General features: G+C 31.0%; 1 protein-coding gene across 1 annotated transcript; it reads right to left on the reverse strand.

The window, feature by feature from the left end:
- Positions 1 to 4,582: 4,582 nt before the first annotated feature.
- LOC120073845 lies at positions 4,583 to 7,136 on the reverse strand. The gene has a single exon (XM_039026727.1). The coding sequence runs from the start codon at positions 6,794 to 6,796 to the stop codon at positions 4,829 to 4,831; it is 1,968 nt and encodes a 655-aa protein (XP_038882655.1). The 5' UTR covers positions 6,797 to 7,136; the 3' UTR covers positions 4,583 to 4,828.
- Positions 7,137 to 17,227: the final 10,091 nt, after the last annotated feature.

Genomic DNA, 17,227 nt, shown 5'->3' on the forward strand with positions numbered 1-17,227 from the left:
CTGCCTCTCGCTCTCTTCTTGCATGCTAGCAATGATAATCTCCTTTGTTGTGAATAAGATTGAAGAAAGGCAGCCGAAGCAGAAATGGAAGGCTTCAATACCAAAAACTACGGAGACGGAGGCATGATCCACTAAATGGGTAAGCCCTTGGTTTAAGTCTCGCCTCTCCTTAATGAAATAGCTGGTTGGTCAAGAGAGAGCTTTGAGTCTTATCATTATTGTTTTAAGTCTGTCTTCGCTTCTTTTCCTCCATGATTCCCTAATGGAAGACCGGCCTACTCTTGACACACTGCATATTCACGTTCCCTGGGATCAGAACTTCTTTTTTTTTACTTTTTATTCAACTGTATCTCGCTCTCTCCCTGTATCTCGCTCTCTCCCTGTATCTTGCTCTCTCCTTGCCTCTCGTTCTCTCCCTGTATCTCACTCTCTTCTTGCCTCTCGCTCTCTTCTTGTATGCTAGCAGTGATAATCTCCTCTGTTGTGAATCAGATTGAAGAAAGGCAGGCGAAGCAGAAATGGAAGGCTTCAATACCAAAAACTACGGAGACGAAGGCATGATCCACTAAATGGGTAAGGCCTTGGTTCAAGTCTCGCCTCTCCTTAATGAAAGAGTTGGTTGGTCAAGAGGGAGCTTTGAGTCTTATCATTATTGTTTTGAGTCTGTCTTCGCTTCTCTTCCTCCATGATTCCCTAATGGAAGACTAACCTACTCTTGACACACTGCATATTCACCTTCCCTGGGATCATAACTTCTTTTTTTTTTTTTTTTTACTTTTTATTCAACTGTATCTCGCTCTCTCCTTGCCTCTTGCTCTCTTCTTTCCTTTCGCTCTCTCCCTGAATCTCTTTGCCTCTCGCTTTCTGTGAGTTTCCTCTTCTCTTATGTTTTTCATTATCTTAACTTTTTTTGTATTTATGAATTTTTACGAAGTTTAATTTGGGGGCTGATCCCTGTCTCTTATACACATCTAGATGTGTATAAGAGACAGTCTCTTATGTTTTTCATTATCTTAACTTTTTTTGTATTTATGAATTTTTACGAAGTTTAATTTGGGGGGGGGGGGGATGTTTATCGATATAACATTTCAATGTTTTTGTTTTATTGTAGAATGTTGTTCGGAGATGAGTTGGGACAATTGTTGAAGATGTTGTGTTCGAGAAGTGTTCTAGATGTTGTTTTTATTTTACTTCTTTTATGTATTTGTGATATGAATGTTTATCGACTTCGTTTGGATATTGTAATTTCTAGTATCGATTCGTTTGGATATTGTAATTTTTTACTTGTTATAAAATGGACTTCATTTTCATTTTTTAGTTATGTGAATTTTTATTTGGTATAATATGTTTTACAGGTTTTCATATCAAATTTTAAAAAATTACAAACGATATATTAAATTTTAATACTCCCGACGCCATTTAAAAGTGCGTCGGGAGATCCTCTCTCGACGGGTTTCTTCCGACTAAACTCCCGATGACCGTTTTTGCATCGGGAGATCCTCTCCCGACGAATTTTTCACACTTTTCCGACAAAATGTGATGTTGGGAGAAGTCAGATTTCCTGTAGTGATTATCCCTGTAGCACACAATCGGTCACTGCTTCTCGTATTATGTTTTGCCTTCTCTTTTACTATCCCTTTTAATAACATAAACAAGATGTTTTTTTAAAATGAATTCAATTTCGGTTTGTGATCCCTTAAAAATTGAACTGGATCTGGTTTTTTAAAAAATATATATAATAACAAATATTAGGTATTTTGAATATAAAAAATCCTACATGTACATTTAAAGAGAAGAGTATGTATGTCGAACCTTTGTTTTAGTGATCTTCCAAATTTTGAAGATTTCAAGAACAGAGAGTTGTCGTCGAAACCCTAATCCATTAATTTGTTCAGCTCGAATGTATACGGTCGGAGCACCTCTTATCGATGGTCAGAGAAAGACCAACTTCAAGATAATAATTGTATGAAGAACGGTCAGAGCACCTGTGGACTTCCTATGGTGCAGAAGCTTGAAGATGGAAGAATGGGGAAGAGGAAATGACAGGTAAGAGAGTGTAGGGTTAGCTTTTTGGGGAAGATAAATCTGTAGTGGGTTTTAAAGGCATGTTGGTGCTTTTGGATGTATATAATTAGAGTGTATTTAAACTTTTGTCTTATTGAGGATTGTATCTATGTCTTGGGGTAGTTTGGGCTTTTAAATTTTTATTTATTATTTTTTATTCCGATTTGTTATTTTTACAAATGAAAAGTAGGTATGCTAATTGTCCAAATGGAAAGTTAAAATATGTTATTTTTCTTGTTACCCTTTTTAAAAAAAAAACAAATCTTGAAACCTTTAGGAAATAAAGCTCCATTAATTCAAAATGAAATAAAACCAAATATATCAGAAAAAATTCTTTCTTTCTTTATTAGTTCAATACGAGAGAAGATTTGAGCATCTGACTTACTACTTTATGATTTAAAAGGAGAAAGTTAAATCTACACACAGAACAACGATATAAAATCTAAAATGTCATTTTATTGCCAAAAGATATTTGAGTAAAAAATAGTTAAGAAAACAGAGTGAAATGAGTAAAAGACATCGATAACCACATTAAAGAAACTCCGTCTACGTGATAGTTATGAAACCTTCTCTTTTAGTTCAATAATAGTGAACTGTTGTGGGCAATAGCAACTAAAACAATTCCATGGGATTCACTCTTCTCTCACTTTCAAAGATATATAATTTATATACACACTTGTTCCCTTGAAATGTCAAAATTATTGCTTTTGTTATATGTGAAGTGGGGGCTAGTTACAAAGCTCACAATTATAAATTCTCTAAAAACAATAAAATTTGGAAGGGTACTATATTGAATCCACCATCAAGATGTGATGTAATGATTATAATTGATATTTAAAATATTTAAAAAAAAAAAAAAAAATGTATTGGTAGAGTTGGATGCAACTTTGGTTTGATAGGCATAATTTTTTAAATGACAAAATATCTTACAAAGATTATTTAATTTGGTTTTGTATTTATTTATAACAACGACTAAAAGACAGTTACTGTTGACAATAAGTTTTATCATCTATTTCATGAAAAATGAAGTCTTTTAATTGAATGTTTTTTGTTTCTTTTGCGTGGAAAACATATATGTGACAAAGAATAGTTAAATCATAAATGATAGTACAACGAAAATAACGAGAAATTATTCCAAATGATTTCCTTCTCATACTTGTGCTCAAATTTGTACCACAATACTATAAAACTGAGTTGTTTAATAGATGAGGAATTTTTACCCTTACTCTCACTCATTACACAAAACAATGTGCATTATGAGTGAAGACTCAATGAAAATATTAAACTTTAACAATTATAAAAGTACAGTGGCAAAAACACACAAACACAGTGAAATGTCAAGGGACCATACTGTCTTAAACCAATTTTGGCTTCAAATCATTCCACATGACTTGTTCCTTTGTCTTCAATTTATTATTATTGGTAAAGGTGGGGTTTCCAATTCCATACCCCTTTTCGGCTCCAATTTTCCTCAAAATCTCTATCTTTTAGGTAAAGAAAAATACTTGATATATTCCGAGATACACCCATTTGTATGTCGTCCATTCAAATGTTCAATCACAAGTCATGTGGCGACCATTTTCTTCTAAAACAAGATAAATCTTTTTCTCTTTATGATTGAAGGAGTTGTATGATGTTACATCCAAGATTTACTCCTCCGCACACGTAACCTTATATGTGGTCAAATGAGATTGTTATAAGTTTATAACAAGTTAGTCGTTGACTTGACTGAGTAAGACTTCCTTTTAATTTTACTTTTTACAAATACAATTAGGTGTGAAAACGAATTGGATTTTTTTTTTTTTTTTTTTTTTGTTGGACTATCGTTCTCTTTTTAACAAAGTGAAAAAAAAGTGAAACATAGAAGAAATAAATTGACAAAAGACAAATAGTAATAATTACTTGACATGTACATCCAAAGTAGTGGTGAAGCTTTGGATGATATAAATTTAAAAATAATAATAATAAATAAATAAAATAAAATAAAAATAAAAATAAAAGAAGTTAATAAAGTGATGATATGAATTTAATAGTGATGAAGCTTTGTCGAAATGATTGCTTTGACGGATAGAGATTGTCATTGTATTTTACTTTGATTAAATTACTAATTTAGGAAAGCAATTGTTATCATTGGTTAAATTGCTATTTTAGATACCTAAATCTAATTTGGTTCCCAAATTGGTCCTCTTAAATTTGATTAAACCTCTCAAATTATTTCTACAGTATCTTCTACCAACTCAAAAGTGAATTATTTCCATTATAAACCTTATGAAAAACACTATATTTTAATCTTTATGAAGTAAAGAATTTGGAAGCAATTCATATTAGCGTTCAAATTTGAATGGTTGTGATGAAGTTTTAGAAAGGAAAGGGATGTCTTCACTTTCGGATGAGCTTTGTTAAAGTCATTCTCGATTCAACCTTTTTGTGCTGGACAGCAGCATCCTTTCACCAAGCTGTTCCAATGATACAATCTAATTCTATATACAAACCAGAAGGAAAAAGAGACAAGAAACAGTAAAAAAAGGGGTATATGATCATTTGAAATCAACCATGGAGAAACCTGTAAACTTTGTCTCCATGACAGGCAGATGAAGGACACAAAGAAGCAAGCAACCAACTTTACTAAATTATTACATTACTTTTTGAACAAATTATGGATGGAAAACGAATCTAATACGTACACTCGAATGAAAATAATATGTGAAAATGGAAAATTTTCAACCTGTGGAAGAGATTAGAACCTTGCCTGGAATGATTGAAATCAATGGTATCCTCTTGGACCTCTAGATTGAAACAGCTCTAGCTTATTTGCAGCTTCATGTAAGAGTCTTTCATGTGTTTCGTCCTGCGTCAAATGAGATTGTTTTGACGCCCATTCTATCACGGGAAGCGTCTCGGCCCGAGCAAGCTCCTCTCTATCTGGCAAATGCAGGGCAATGTAGCACAATAGAGTTACGGCATCAAGTTTAACACTTTGATCCCCAAAGTACACTAGTTGGACCAAGTGTTTTGCCCCTCCTGCAGCTATAATTTCCTCGCAGTGGTTGATGTGGAGGAAGTTTTCTGTGCAGGCAAATTTGATGAGAGCAATGCAGGCCTCCTTCGAGACCTCGGGCTCTCTATCGTCGAGAAGCTGCACCAATGGGATGATCATTCTCTTCTCGGTTGCTCGGAACGTCCTCGCTAAATGTCCAATGGATTTGATACACGGGATGAGGAGATCGGCATCTTCTTTTTCAATGATCTTCAGCAACTGTTCCACAACAGCTCTACAAGCGGGCGAAGTCGGCTTGAAGGCGGATCTTCTCAAGTCAGGATCGTGCTCCGCCATGGCGGTGATCTCCATCAATGCCATTGCAGAGTTATGCCGCACATTCTGTTCCCCCTTCTCAAGTAGAACAGCAAAACACAACAAAGCTCTTGACTCTGTAATACTACGGCAGATTGTCAAATTCCCTTTGGCAAGCTGCCAAAGGGCTCTAGCTGCCATGGCTTTCATCTTGGCTTTCGTTGCCGGGTCCTCAAGTTCCCTGCCCTTCGTGCTGGGGCCGGAATGAGCATGGTGAAGATAAGGGGAATGATGTGGAAGAATATGCTTTCCATTGCTGCTAACGCTGTGGCCTTCGCTATGGCTTGCCTGTGGAGGAGTTGCTGTTGTGGCCGGCACCGAAGAGAGCATGTTCATAGTGTTAGTAACCACTGCGTGCATCTGATTTGGGGTTCGATTTCCCATCGGATGAAGAATCCGACTATGGAGCTGTCGATCATCATCATCCGCAGCTTTATACAGATTATTCGTTTTTTGGTTGCTCGCCATTACCAGAGCATGGATCGATGTGGTTTTATTGGCAGTGATATTGTATTTGCTATGTTCTTGAACAGTCTCAAACGCAAGATGGCTAACAAGGGAGCGAATAATATAGTGTTGTTCAAAGAGATCTTGGCATTTTGGGTAACTAGAAACGAGTTCTGATACAGCCCAAGCAACCACAGCTTGAACTTTCATCGGACCTTCTTTGAGAATTTTCGCAAACACCTGGCAGACACCAGCTTGAATCATGGCCTCAACATTCTCCGGGTCACGCCCTAAAAGCCCAATTGCATTTGCAGCGTTTTCTTGACCTTCGACCTTACCTTCTTTCAGCAATTTCAGCAGCGCCCCAACGCCGCCTTCTTCAATTATCCGTTTCCCATACCTCTCGCTGTCTTTCGCCAAAGAAACCAACGACGCTGCGGCGTCAGCTCGATCTTCCGGCGACCCAGTTGATAGAATAGCAATCTGTTCCCAGATAAGACCTAGAATGGGTTCGTTAGCGGCGATAGGGGGAAGACCCAAATACTCATCGCCACGATCCTCGGCGGAGGCAGAAACTCGAAGCAACCACGAGACGTCACCGATAGAATTCTCGAGTTGGGAGCAGGATTTACGGAAGGCGGCAGCAGGGATGATTGTAAAAACACGCTTCATAAGACCATTGCCACTGCATTTGAGCACCAGCGAAAGAGCTTTATCTAAAGCTTGTGCAGTTTCGTTGATGATCCGAGTAGCCGGTCGCTCGTAGAGATCGGAACTCGCTCGAGCCGCCTGACGGAGAAGAGTAGCAAGCTTTTCCGTCTTGCCCTTGAGGTCGGCGCACTCCTGCTTGCAACTGGTAGCCTCATCGGCCGCCTTAGTAACTTGGTCAGCCAATTGAATCGGCCGAGCCAAGATTAGCTTGATCTCCGCCATGGAAGCAAAACAAAGAAAACCCAAATCAGATCGAGCAAAGAAAAAACAGAAGAGATGGGTAGGGATAGAAATTCAACCCAAAAAACGGAAGAAGAAGAAGAAGAAGAAGAAGAAGTTCAGAAGGATTTGTTTGACGCTTTGGGTGGAAGAAGTGAAGAAAAATTGCTAGGGCAGGGCAGGCAATGTTAGAAGAATTTGAGAAAGGTCAAACGCGGTTGTCTCTTCATTTTTATTTTTATTTTGTGTTTTATTAAGAGAACATTTAATTGGAACCCATTTTTATGGGTTTATATATTTTTATTCGATGTCTTTGCCTTTACTAAGGAGAGAGTGGAGAGGCTTTAAGGAAAGGAAATGGCTTTTTGTGGCTTTAAAAACTTTTGTTTTGGTACAAAAATAAAAGAGAAGAAAAAGCAAAAGGGCAAAATAATTGAAGTGAACAGAAAATGGTGTCATGTTTTAGTAGCTAAACAAGGGGGATTATGGGTCCCGTGGGCTACCTTTTTTCCGCCGAGCCATCGCCGTTGGCTCTCAAAACCCGCCCCCATGTTCCTACCCTTCGTCAATGTCACGTCAACTCTTAACACACACCTCTCTTACTTGCTTTAAATTACCATTTTTTTGTTTTTCTTTTCTTTTTTTTTTTAATTTTTATTCACTATAAATCCCTTGACATTTATGTTTGGTAGGAGTGTAGTGTACCTAATTAGTTGTAAGTTGCAACAAACCCCAGTAAATTTTGCAAACCTCATTTTATTTTATTAATACCAATTTATACCCTTAAAAAATCAGGAGTTGTTTCGATTTAAATCATAAACTAATAAACTTTTATAAGTGTGTCAATTTAAACCTCAAACTATTAAGTGTATCGATTTAAACCATGAATTTATGTATGTAGAGTTTAAGAATTAAATTGGTATGCTTATAAAAGTTCAAGGTTTTAATTGATATAATTATTAGTTTATAGTTTAAATTGATACAACATCTAAAGTTCATGAGTATAAATTGATATTTACCTTTTTTTTCTTAGATAGATTGTGTGAAATAATCTGATAAATTTTCAAGCTTTTAGAAGTGTTAGTACATGCATGAAGATTTAGTTTTATGGGTAGTAAGTTATAGACTTTAGCTTTTTAGATGTTTCATGGTTTTTTAGTCTTTTGATTGTGTGTTTAATATGGTTATAAAAATTGAATAAGTCTAATAAATTTAAACATTCTAAGATTTATTAAATATTTTGAAATTTTGAAATTTTATTAGACAATTAAAATGGTTTTTGTTGAACTCATTTAAAAATTCAAAAAAAGAAAAAGACACGAGCTTAAATTTTGACTTTATGCATGGTTTTTACAAAGCTATACATAATGAGTTTACTTTTGTTTTTTCTTCGTTATTGGAAAAAAAACAAATCGAGCTGGCTACTAATTAGAAATTTGAGTTGATTGAGATTTTTTTTTTAGATATAAAATTCCAAGTAAAGATTAGGATTTATATTTTAAATCAATTGGTCTTTTCAATTGAGTTATTTGTACTCCAAACGTATCATTTGAGGTGTTATTTTTCGATTTTATATATTAAAATTGAGTCAATCTTTTCTGAAATAAAAATAAAAAATTGAGTCAATATGTACTTTCACCCTACATAAAAACTTGTTCTCTTTTCCTTTTTTATTATTCAGCATTAAACTATAATCAAATAGCTTGCTATTTATTACTGTAATCTAGCATTTTGGCCGCTGATGGCTATTAAAATAAAATTTTAAAAAACAAAGTGGTTTTTTTTTATTAAAAAAAAAAATTATTATTATAATTATAATGGACTGGAATTTTGAAAGAATCAATGCCTCAAACGCAAAGCCATCAAGAAATAAAAAGTCATAACTTCGGTATCGGTCGTTACTAATTTTTCCCCAATTTTATTATTGACGTCAGCATCTTGCACAGAAGAAGCATTCTTGTCTACCTAACTACACCCCTGGGCCCCACTCTGCTTTGTTTTTAAATTCATTTGGTGAGAGCCTCCACGTGCGCACGTGCACGTTGCTAGAAATTTGGAAACTGTTCATGAGCCACGATGACAATACTAAGCCCAAACATTGTTATTGGGCCTGCGTTTGTCCCGATAGGCCCATACATAGTCCAAGATCGGCGCTATACCATTTGATTAAGGCCTACTTTTACTACCATACCTACAAAATATTGAAAAAAAAACCGACAAGAGAAATAGCAAAATTTAAAGTTTCATTTGAAAAAATATCAAAAAAGTTTCAAAATTTTAAAAATAGCAAAATGAAATTAAATAATAGAAAATACAAATTGGAAAATGACCAAACTACCCCAAAGACTAACAAATTGGGTACAAATAGACAATGCTTCAAAAACAACTCAAAAACACTCCATTTAAACTTCTAAAAGCAAAAAAAAAATTACAATCTCAACCAAAAACTAAGAAACAAATAGCACCGTCAATCTTATAAACGGTTTGAAAATCTAAAAACTCACCAATATGGGTCTCACCGAGAAACAATTGGCGACTGCTTCTTCAATGGATGACCACGATGGTATGTCTGTACGCATGCAGCTACTTAGAAAACTGATCAATAATGAGCAAAAGAAGATTTGACAGTCATACAAACCGAAATGTAGCAAAGAGGGTGATGGTGAGAGAAGAAATAATGGAATGTTCTAAAGAAGATGACCCAAAATGCGATTGTGGTGAGGAGGATATACTAGCATAGATTTTAAAGAGAGTTTGTGGAGATGTCATGACTACAAGCTTGCTGCAAATGAGAAATATGAAAAAGAGAAGTAAAATGATGGAATAAACGGAGGTAAAGTAGAATTATAATTATTTAAAAAATATATATTTTTAAATATGGACGGAAGAAAGTGCTTAATTTTTTTTTCACAAAAATTATAAATATATTGAAATTTTGGAAATAAGGGTTAGGCTTTTTTTTTCTAAAAAAAAAATATAATATAAATCAAATCTTATCAAAATAATAAATAGATATATAAATATGAATAATATACACAAAAAATTAATATAATAACAAAATGTATAAATAAATAATTTAAAAAAAAGTTAAAACATAATCTGATAACAAAATATAGATTCAAATAGATATTGTTGAAGAAAAATTAGGAGAATCTATAATTTAAATCTGTAAATACGAAAAATGAATATTAAAATCGCATATCTTCATATTACAATTACATTGTATGTGTAGTTAATTTTCATAACTCATCGAGGACAAACTGGAAATACGTTTAACTTTATATTACATTTTTAAATTGATGTTTAAACTAATGAAAAAATATTATATAACTAAATCTGGCAACAAAAAGTTAAACCAATTGAAAAAGAGTTAGATAAACCAAAATTGATAATAATGTGGTCATAAGGTTGGAGAGAAGTTCTGTTTCTACTGAATTATTATTCAATGTGGTGTATTTGCAATGTTACATTAGAAAATAGTCAACGACCACACAAAAATCATAACTTCAATTCTCCGGCATTCCCGCAATCGTGGAAGTTTTGATTTATTGTAGTGTCTAATTTTGATTATCTCAAATGAACAATATTTCATCTTATTTGGCAAAAAAAAAAAAAAAAAGAAAGTTGATTATAATAATGAAACAAAAGAAGATTGAATCATCGTACAAGAACAAATAAAGAGGAAAAAAGGAAAAGATAAGTCTAATTAATTGTAAAGTCATAGCAAAAACAATAGCTTGTGAAAAAAATCATAAGAAAACCTAAATCGATAAACACTTTGTGTGAATAATAAAAGTTATGGGTATTTTCTTTACGATAGTGATGAATGTTTTTTTTCCCAAATCGTTAAAATAATATAAAACAAATTAAACCTTCAAGAATATGATAAATATTCAGCTAATTTATTAAGGATATGTATAAAATTATGAAAAATAATTTAAAGATTATGATAAATTTAAAATTTGATTAGATAAAATGAAATTTGATAATTTATGAAAATTTAAAATATAAAATTTGGTAGAAAAATTTGGATATTTAATTAAAGTGAGATTAATTCGAAAATAGTTAAACATAATCTAAATTAATAATAAAATATGTAGATTATGTTAACTATATGAAGAAGATCAAGAGGGCAGTTAAAATCAGCCACTACGCTGTATATAGAACTCGACCTTGTTTATGATTCTATATTTACCATGTATTTGTAGTTTCATCAATAACAACTATAAAACAATGACAAATCATGTATTTAGAAATTTGTGGTTATGTGCATGTATGAGTTGCCATAAATCTTATTATTGACTTATTTTGCCATTTTTCAGAACTAAACCCTAAATTTTGTCATATGCTCCCATTCTAAAAAAACCATTCTAATCAAATAATCATAGTATTTTATAGGGGTGTTAAAAAAAATCCGATGATTCCAAAAAACTGATCAACCTGACCCAATTCGTGTAGTTTGGGTTTGGTTGGTTTCAAATAAATAAAAATTTTGTGGGTTGAGTTGGTTCATGGGTTCACCTAAAATAATCTGAACCAATCCGAACTTATTATTAACTTTAAATTTTATGTTACAACTATTATACACATATTTATATTGATTTATTTAATTTCATTATTGTTTTGAATAATTTATTCTAAACAACTCCTAAAAATATTTTTTTAACACTATGGAAATAAAATTTCTAAGATATAAATCGAAATTAAATTGTTAATTTTAATTCAATATATAAAAATAATTAAATCAATTTTTTTACGTAGTAACTCCTAAAAATATATTTTTAACTATGAATACTCTAGTATTTTATAACTAATGGGATTAATTTTTTAATTAATTTTTTTTCCTAACAAAAATGTAAAGATTCAACCCACTAATTTATACAAAAAATGGTCACAAATGTCCAGACCTACAATTAAAGTGGCAAGGACGCCAACACTAAAAATAAAAACTAACGTCTTACCATAAAAAATGTAAACATGTCAATATTTTGTATGTTCGATATTCTCTAGTATATTTCATATAATTTTATTAAACAATTGTATAATCCAATTTATCAGAAAAGTCTTTCGATTAATATAGGTTAATATTAGATAAGTAAACATCTCAAAATTAGATAACAATTCAACTTGCAACTATGAACAAAGTTGTTTTTTACTTTAAATTATGAAAATGATAATCATAATTATTATTATTTTTTTAAAAAAATAATAATAAATTCCCAACTTCCACACGTAAAGGGGTGTTTGGTAGGAATGCAAGCTAGCAAAAGAGGGACAAAGTTGCCCGATAATTGCGTAGCTGATTGGATTCTGATGCTAATCACCAACCTGGCATTTTCATTATTGCTTCGTGCTCCCTACAAAACCCCCTTTTGCTCTTTTTTTTTTTTTTTTTTCTGGCAATTAATTTTTAGAAACATTAAAATTAATATTTGGGATTTATTGACGACATTGATTTATTTGTGTCACTCATAATATAATATTATTAATAATGATGTTAGAGAAAGAAGGAGGTGGTGTCGGATTTCTTTTTCCTGTCACGCTGCATTTGTTGGGATGGGACGGTTGGATTTTCAGATTTGGGCTCAGTTTTTTCAGCCCACTTATGTCTTTCCATTGTTTCGTTGGGCCTTTTTCTTTTTGCGACGGCCCATTTCAAAATTAGAAAAGGCCCAACGAAACAATGAAAAGGCCCATTTCACAATTTTCTTTAATAAATAAAACACAAGAGTGGGAAAGATATAAATTTTCAGGGGTCAATTATTAACTTATGAGTTAATACTGACTTTAATCTCATGTCACAGATATTTAAGGTCATTCCTTCATTTGAAAAATATTCTTTATGTGTCGATGTTGCGTGGATCTCTTCGTCTTCCCCGATCAGTTTAGACGCTACAATTCGAAATTCTCTTGGTGATATTGTTGCTATGTTTGTTCAAAATATCGAATCGATTTGTTCTCTTCCTGCATAATAAATCATTGTAGTGATTAAGGATTGAAATTAGCAATTTCCCTCCAAATTTCTCATCTTATTGTGGAATCAGACTATCTCCAACATTCAATCTCTTCGATAGAAAGCATATGACAGATTAATGAAATTGAATGTTGTATTGAGGAAGTCTCGAGGCTGAGTGCAAAATTTGAACCTATTTCCTTTAAATTCATCTATTGAGAATGTAATTCTATTGTTGATTGTCTTGCTAAGTACGCTACGAACAAATGTTTAGTTGAAATTTGGATGTTTTTCATCTCTTGTTTGTCGTCTTGTTGAAAAGGGCACTTAATTTTTGTTCGTCCTATTTATTTATAATATATATATATATATATATATATATATAAGGTCATAAGCCTTTATTTTTTTATTATGGAAAAAAAAGAAAAGAAGAAACAAAACAAGAGAATAGGTAGCATCAATAATTATCCCAATCTCCTAAGAGCTAAGAGAGATGAAAATTATAATAAATTATGATTATTCCTGATGGATAATCTATATATCTCTCCCTAATAAAAAAAGAAATATTTTTCCAACATCATCGTAACTCAATTAATATAAAGTATAAACAATTTATTAAAAGGTCAAAGGTCTGAATATCCCACTCCACATAATATTGAACTAAAAAAATATTTTAGACTCATCTTTTTACGAGAGATGACTAAATTCAAAGGAAAAATAGAACAGAAACCAAAACTATAGTTTTCTCTCTTAATAAAATAGATGAAAGAGATGTTACTTATAAGTAATAAAATAGTATTGAATTCCGAATTTTAGAAAATAATAGATTAGATTTTCCCATTGATGAAAATAATAATAATTAGTTATTTATAAGAATTAAAATATCAATAATGATATTGAAATAAATTTTACTATATATTAATGGATATATCAATAAAATATCGATAACGACATATGCATGTAAATCAATTAATCTATAAAATATTTAAAATTGATAAGCAAGTTCGTTTCGCTCTCTAACTAATTTATAGATCTTACCATTAGTATTTATATTTATATGAGTAATTAATTGATGATATATATATTTTTAAAATTTTCTATAGATATTTATAAGGAATACAGAAGATAGATGTTGAATTGTCCAATTTAGAGGAAAATTTTTAATGATTTGAGTGAATCATATAATTTTGGAAGGAAGCAATAAAGTCTAGTATGAGTTGTAGTTGTAGACCCAAATGAACAAAATGGAATAAGTTGTCCAATTAGAGCAACCTTGTGGGTGTGTGTTTTGGCAAAATTTCCACAAAAAACAGAGTGCCTTACTTCTGTGGTTAGCTTTAAAATAATAATAATAAATAAATAAAAATAAAAATATTTATGTGGCTAAATGTATAATCTGAGGCTGCTCCTTTGTCAAGTCTTGAAATAATTTCAAAAAATCCAAGAATTATTTTTTTAAACTGTCATTTTCATATGCAGCTTGTTATTATCCCATTGTTTAAAGAAAATTGCAAACATGTTTATTTATTCAAAATGTCATGGAGATTAACATTTAACTTATAAGAGATTCTCCATATTTTAGGTTTGGTTTGGTAATGATTTTGTTTTTAGTTTTTTAATATGAACACATTTTCTCTTATTTTTTTTATAATCATTTATATGTTTCTTAAATATAGTTGAATTCTTAATCAAATTTTAAAAACACAAATTTTTAAAAAATACTTTTTTAGTTTTGAAAATTTGACTTAATTTTTGTAAATATTATAAAAAGTAGATGGTAAATAATTTTCTCTTAAAAAAAATAAGGATACGAAATATTTATAGACTTAATTTTTAATAATAAGTTTTAACGAAATTTCATTTTTCTCTCTTTTTTTGAGAAAAAACAAATTTCAATTTCTATAACTTATAACTTCCTCAAATATCTATAATTAGTAAGATTAAGGATTTCATTTAGATATTTTGTTTTTTTTTTCTTTCCTCTTAATTTTGAGACATAGTAGAAGCTTGATTAGTTGGCCTAAGAAATCTAGACTCCGAAGGTCCAAGTTGTCGTTGTAGGACAACCAATAAATAAAATATGAAGAAAAAGAAAAAATTTCGACAACATTTATGTTGGTCCATCCTTACAAAATGTTCTATTATAATTTGAGTAAATTCTTTTTTTTTTTTTTTCCTTTTAGTAAATATTGCATAAAAAAATATATTTTGAGATACACTCAAATATTAATCAAATATTAACATTGATATCGACTATTAGATTTCAATTTTTCTGTTATAGATTGACCTTTATGGGGTGTTTGAGGCTAGTGATGTATTTATATTTATATAAATATAAATAAAACTAAAGTTAAAAACAATTAATTTTCCTAAAAAATTTATTAAAGATTAATTATTTATATATTTGTATGTGTATTTATATTTGAGAAAATTAAATATAGAATTAATTTTTTAAAACTGATTTTTAAGTTTGATAAAAGAGAGAGAGATATTTAGGAAAATATTTATGCATGAAATAGAAATGGAAGGTTTAAAAAAAAAAATCCTCCAAAAGACCAAAGTGAGTTTAATTTAGCGCTAATTAGCATAAATTTTCATCCTAGAGATGTGAGGTTTGATCTTTATCTTCACAATTATTGTACTAAAAAAAATTGTGAGAAGATGATCTAAAATCTAAATTTTACTATATTTGTAAATTTATTTACATTGTATTATATTTATTAGTAAAAGTTGAATTTCTAGAAATAACAGGACAGAAGAAGAAAAGAAGAGTTTGAACGTATAGATATGGATGTGGATGGCCGACGCGACGCCGATGGGGTTTGATTCTAGAATAAGGATAAGAAGATAAAGCCTCTCATCTCCAAGTGTCGGTGACTCATTCAATAATCATAAATAACCAAAGTGATGGATTCCAATTTAGAACAATCCAAAATCAAATTTGAAAATCCTATGGCTCATTTTTTTCCGCCAAACTGGCCGGAGGGGGAGGCGGAGGCGGCGGCCCCACCGTAAGCTCCTCCGAACTCATGGCAACTATTTTCTTCCATAAATCACTGTGTTCCGACGTGGAGGGTGGAGCCCACTACTGCTCTACTCCTAGTCCTATTGTTTGATTCCAAAGCATGGAGCCTTTAAAGTTGACTTTTTTAGGTCAATTGTGTATTGTGTATTTGACAAGAACACCGGCCTGTCCACATGGCTTGATTTGATTGGTCATTGGATTTTTCATTTTCCGTAACCAAATCAAATCATCTAATCTTACTCGTCATTTGCTTTTCCTGTTTGGCCTACATTATTAATTCTGTGCTACTCTATCTCTTCTACTTCTATCTTAGACAGCCATTCAATTTTCAGCCTAATTTATCTACTTTCTTTTGAGATAAATTAATTGATTTTAAATCAGGTTAGAAATTACAAATGTACCAGATTGTTTAATTGAAAAAACTAACTTATTTTATTATTAATTAATTAATTAATATTTTTAAAGTCTAATTACTAATTTTAATAAATAATTTATGATGTTAATATATATTATCAGTAAAAAATAATTTAAGCAAATATAATTATGGTTATTCATATTCTTTTAAAAAATATTATAGTTTTTTCATAGTAATAGAATAAATTATTATATTAGCATTATTATTAATAAAATTAATTATATATGTCAATTACAGATTTAATTTAAACATATTTATAAAAATTAAATAAATTAATCAATATCAACAAAGAAGAAAAAGAAATAAAATGAAAAGATAAAAAGTAAGAGAGAGAAAGAAAAATCTCTATTTAGGTGGTTATGAAAAATCTTATGTTGTTAACCTAAGCTTAGAATGATTGAGAATTTTTTTTAGAATAGATGATATTATGTTGCCGACATGAGCTTAGAATGATCGAGAATTTTTTTTTTAGAATAGATGATATTATTAAAACATAAATGTATAAAACCCCAAAACACCGAGAAGAAAGCCAGAGAAGAGAAACCAAAACTCACAACTAGGATAACAACAAAACAGAGATCAAATGCAAATTCAAAAGGAAGAAAAGCAACCGTAAACATATTAGATAAGACCAAGATGATCGAGAAATTTGAAAAATGTATTAAATCTAAAATTATTTTTGATCTATAACAGTTGTATGATTTTAAAACATTAGATCTATAACCGTCGAATGATTATAAGACTATAATCATTAAGAATCTATAACATTAAAACTGTCACAAAATTACAGAAAGAAGTCATTCGAACTTTCACAGTGGACATGCTCGCCTCTGATGAATGACGGTTTCATATATAAGGGACTCTGCGTCCCTTTTCTTGTTGTTTACTTTATATTGTTTAATGTGCTTATATAATCAGTATTATACAATAATAAATCATTTATAAAATCGAAAATAACTGTATAGGTTGATCAAGTCATAAAATCGAAAACCAATGCTCTTAAAATTATATAAAGATCAAATTAACAAGTCTCAGAAGAAT

This window comes from Benincasa hispida, chromosome 3 (assembly GCF_009727055.1).
Source record: "Benincasa hispida cultivar B227 chromosome 3, ASM972705v1, whole genome shotgun sequence".
In the NCBI taxonomy this organism is placed as follows: Eukaryota; Viridiplantae; Streptophyta; class Magnoliopsida; order Cucurbitales; family Cucurbitaceae; genus Benincasa; species Benincasa hispida.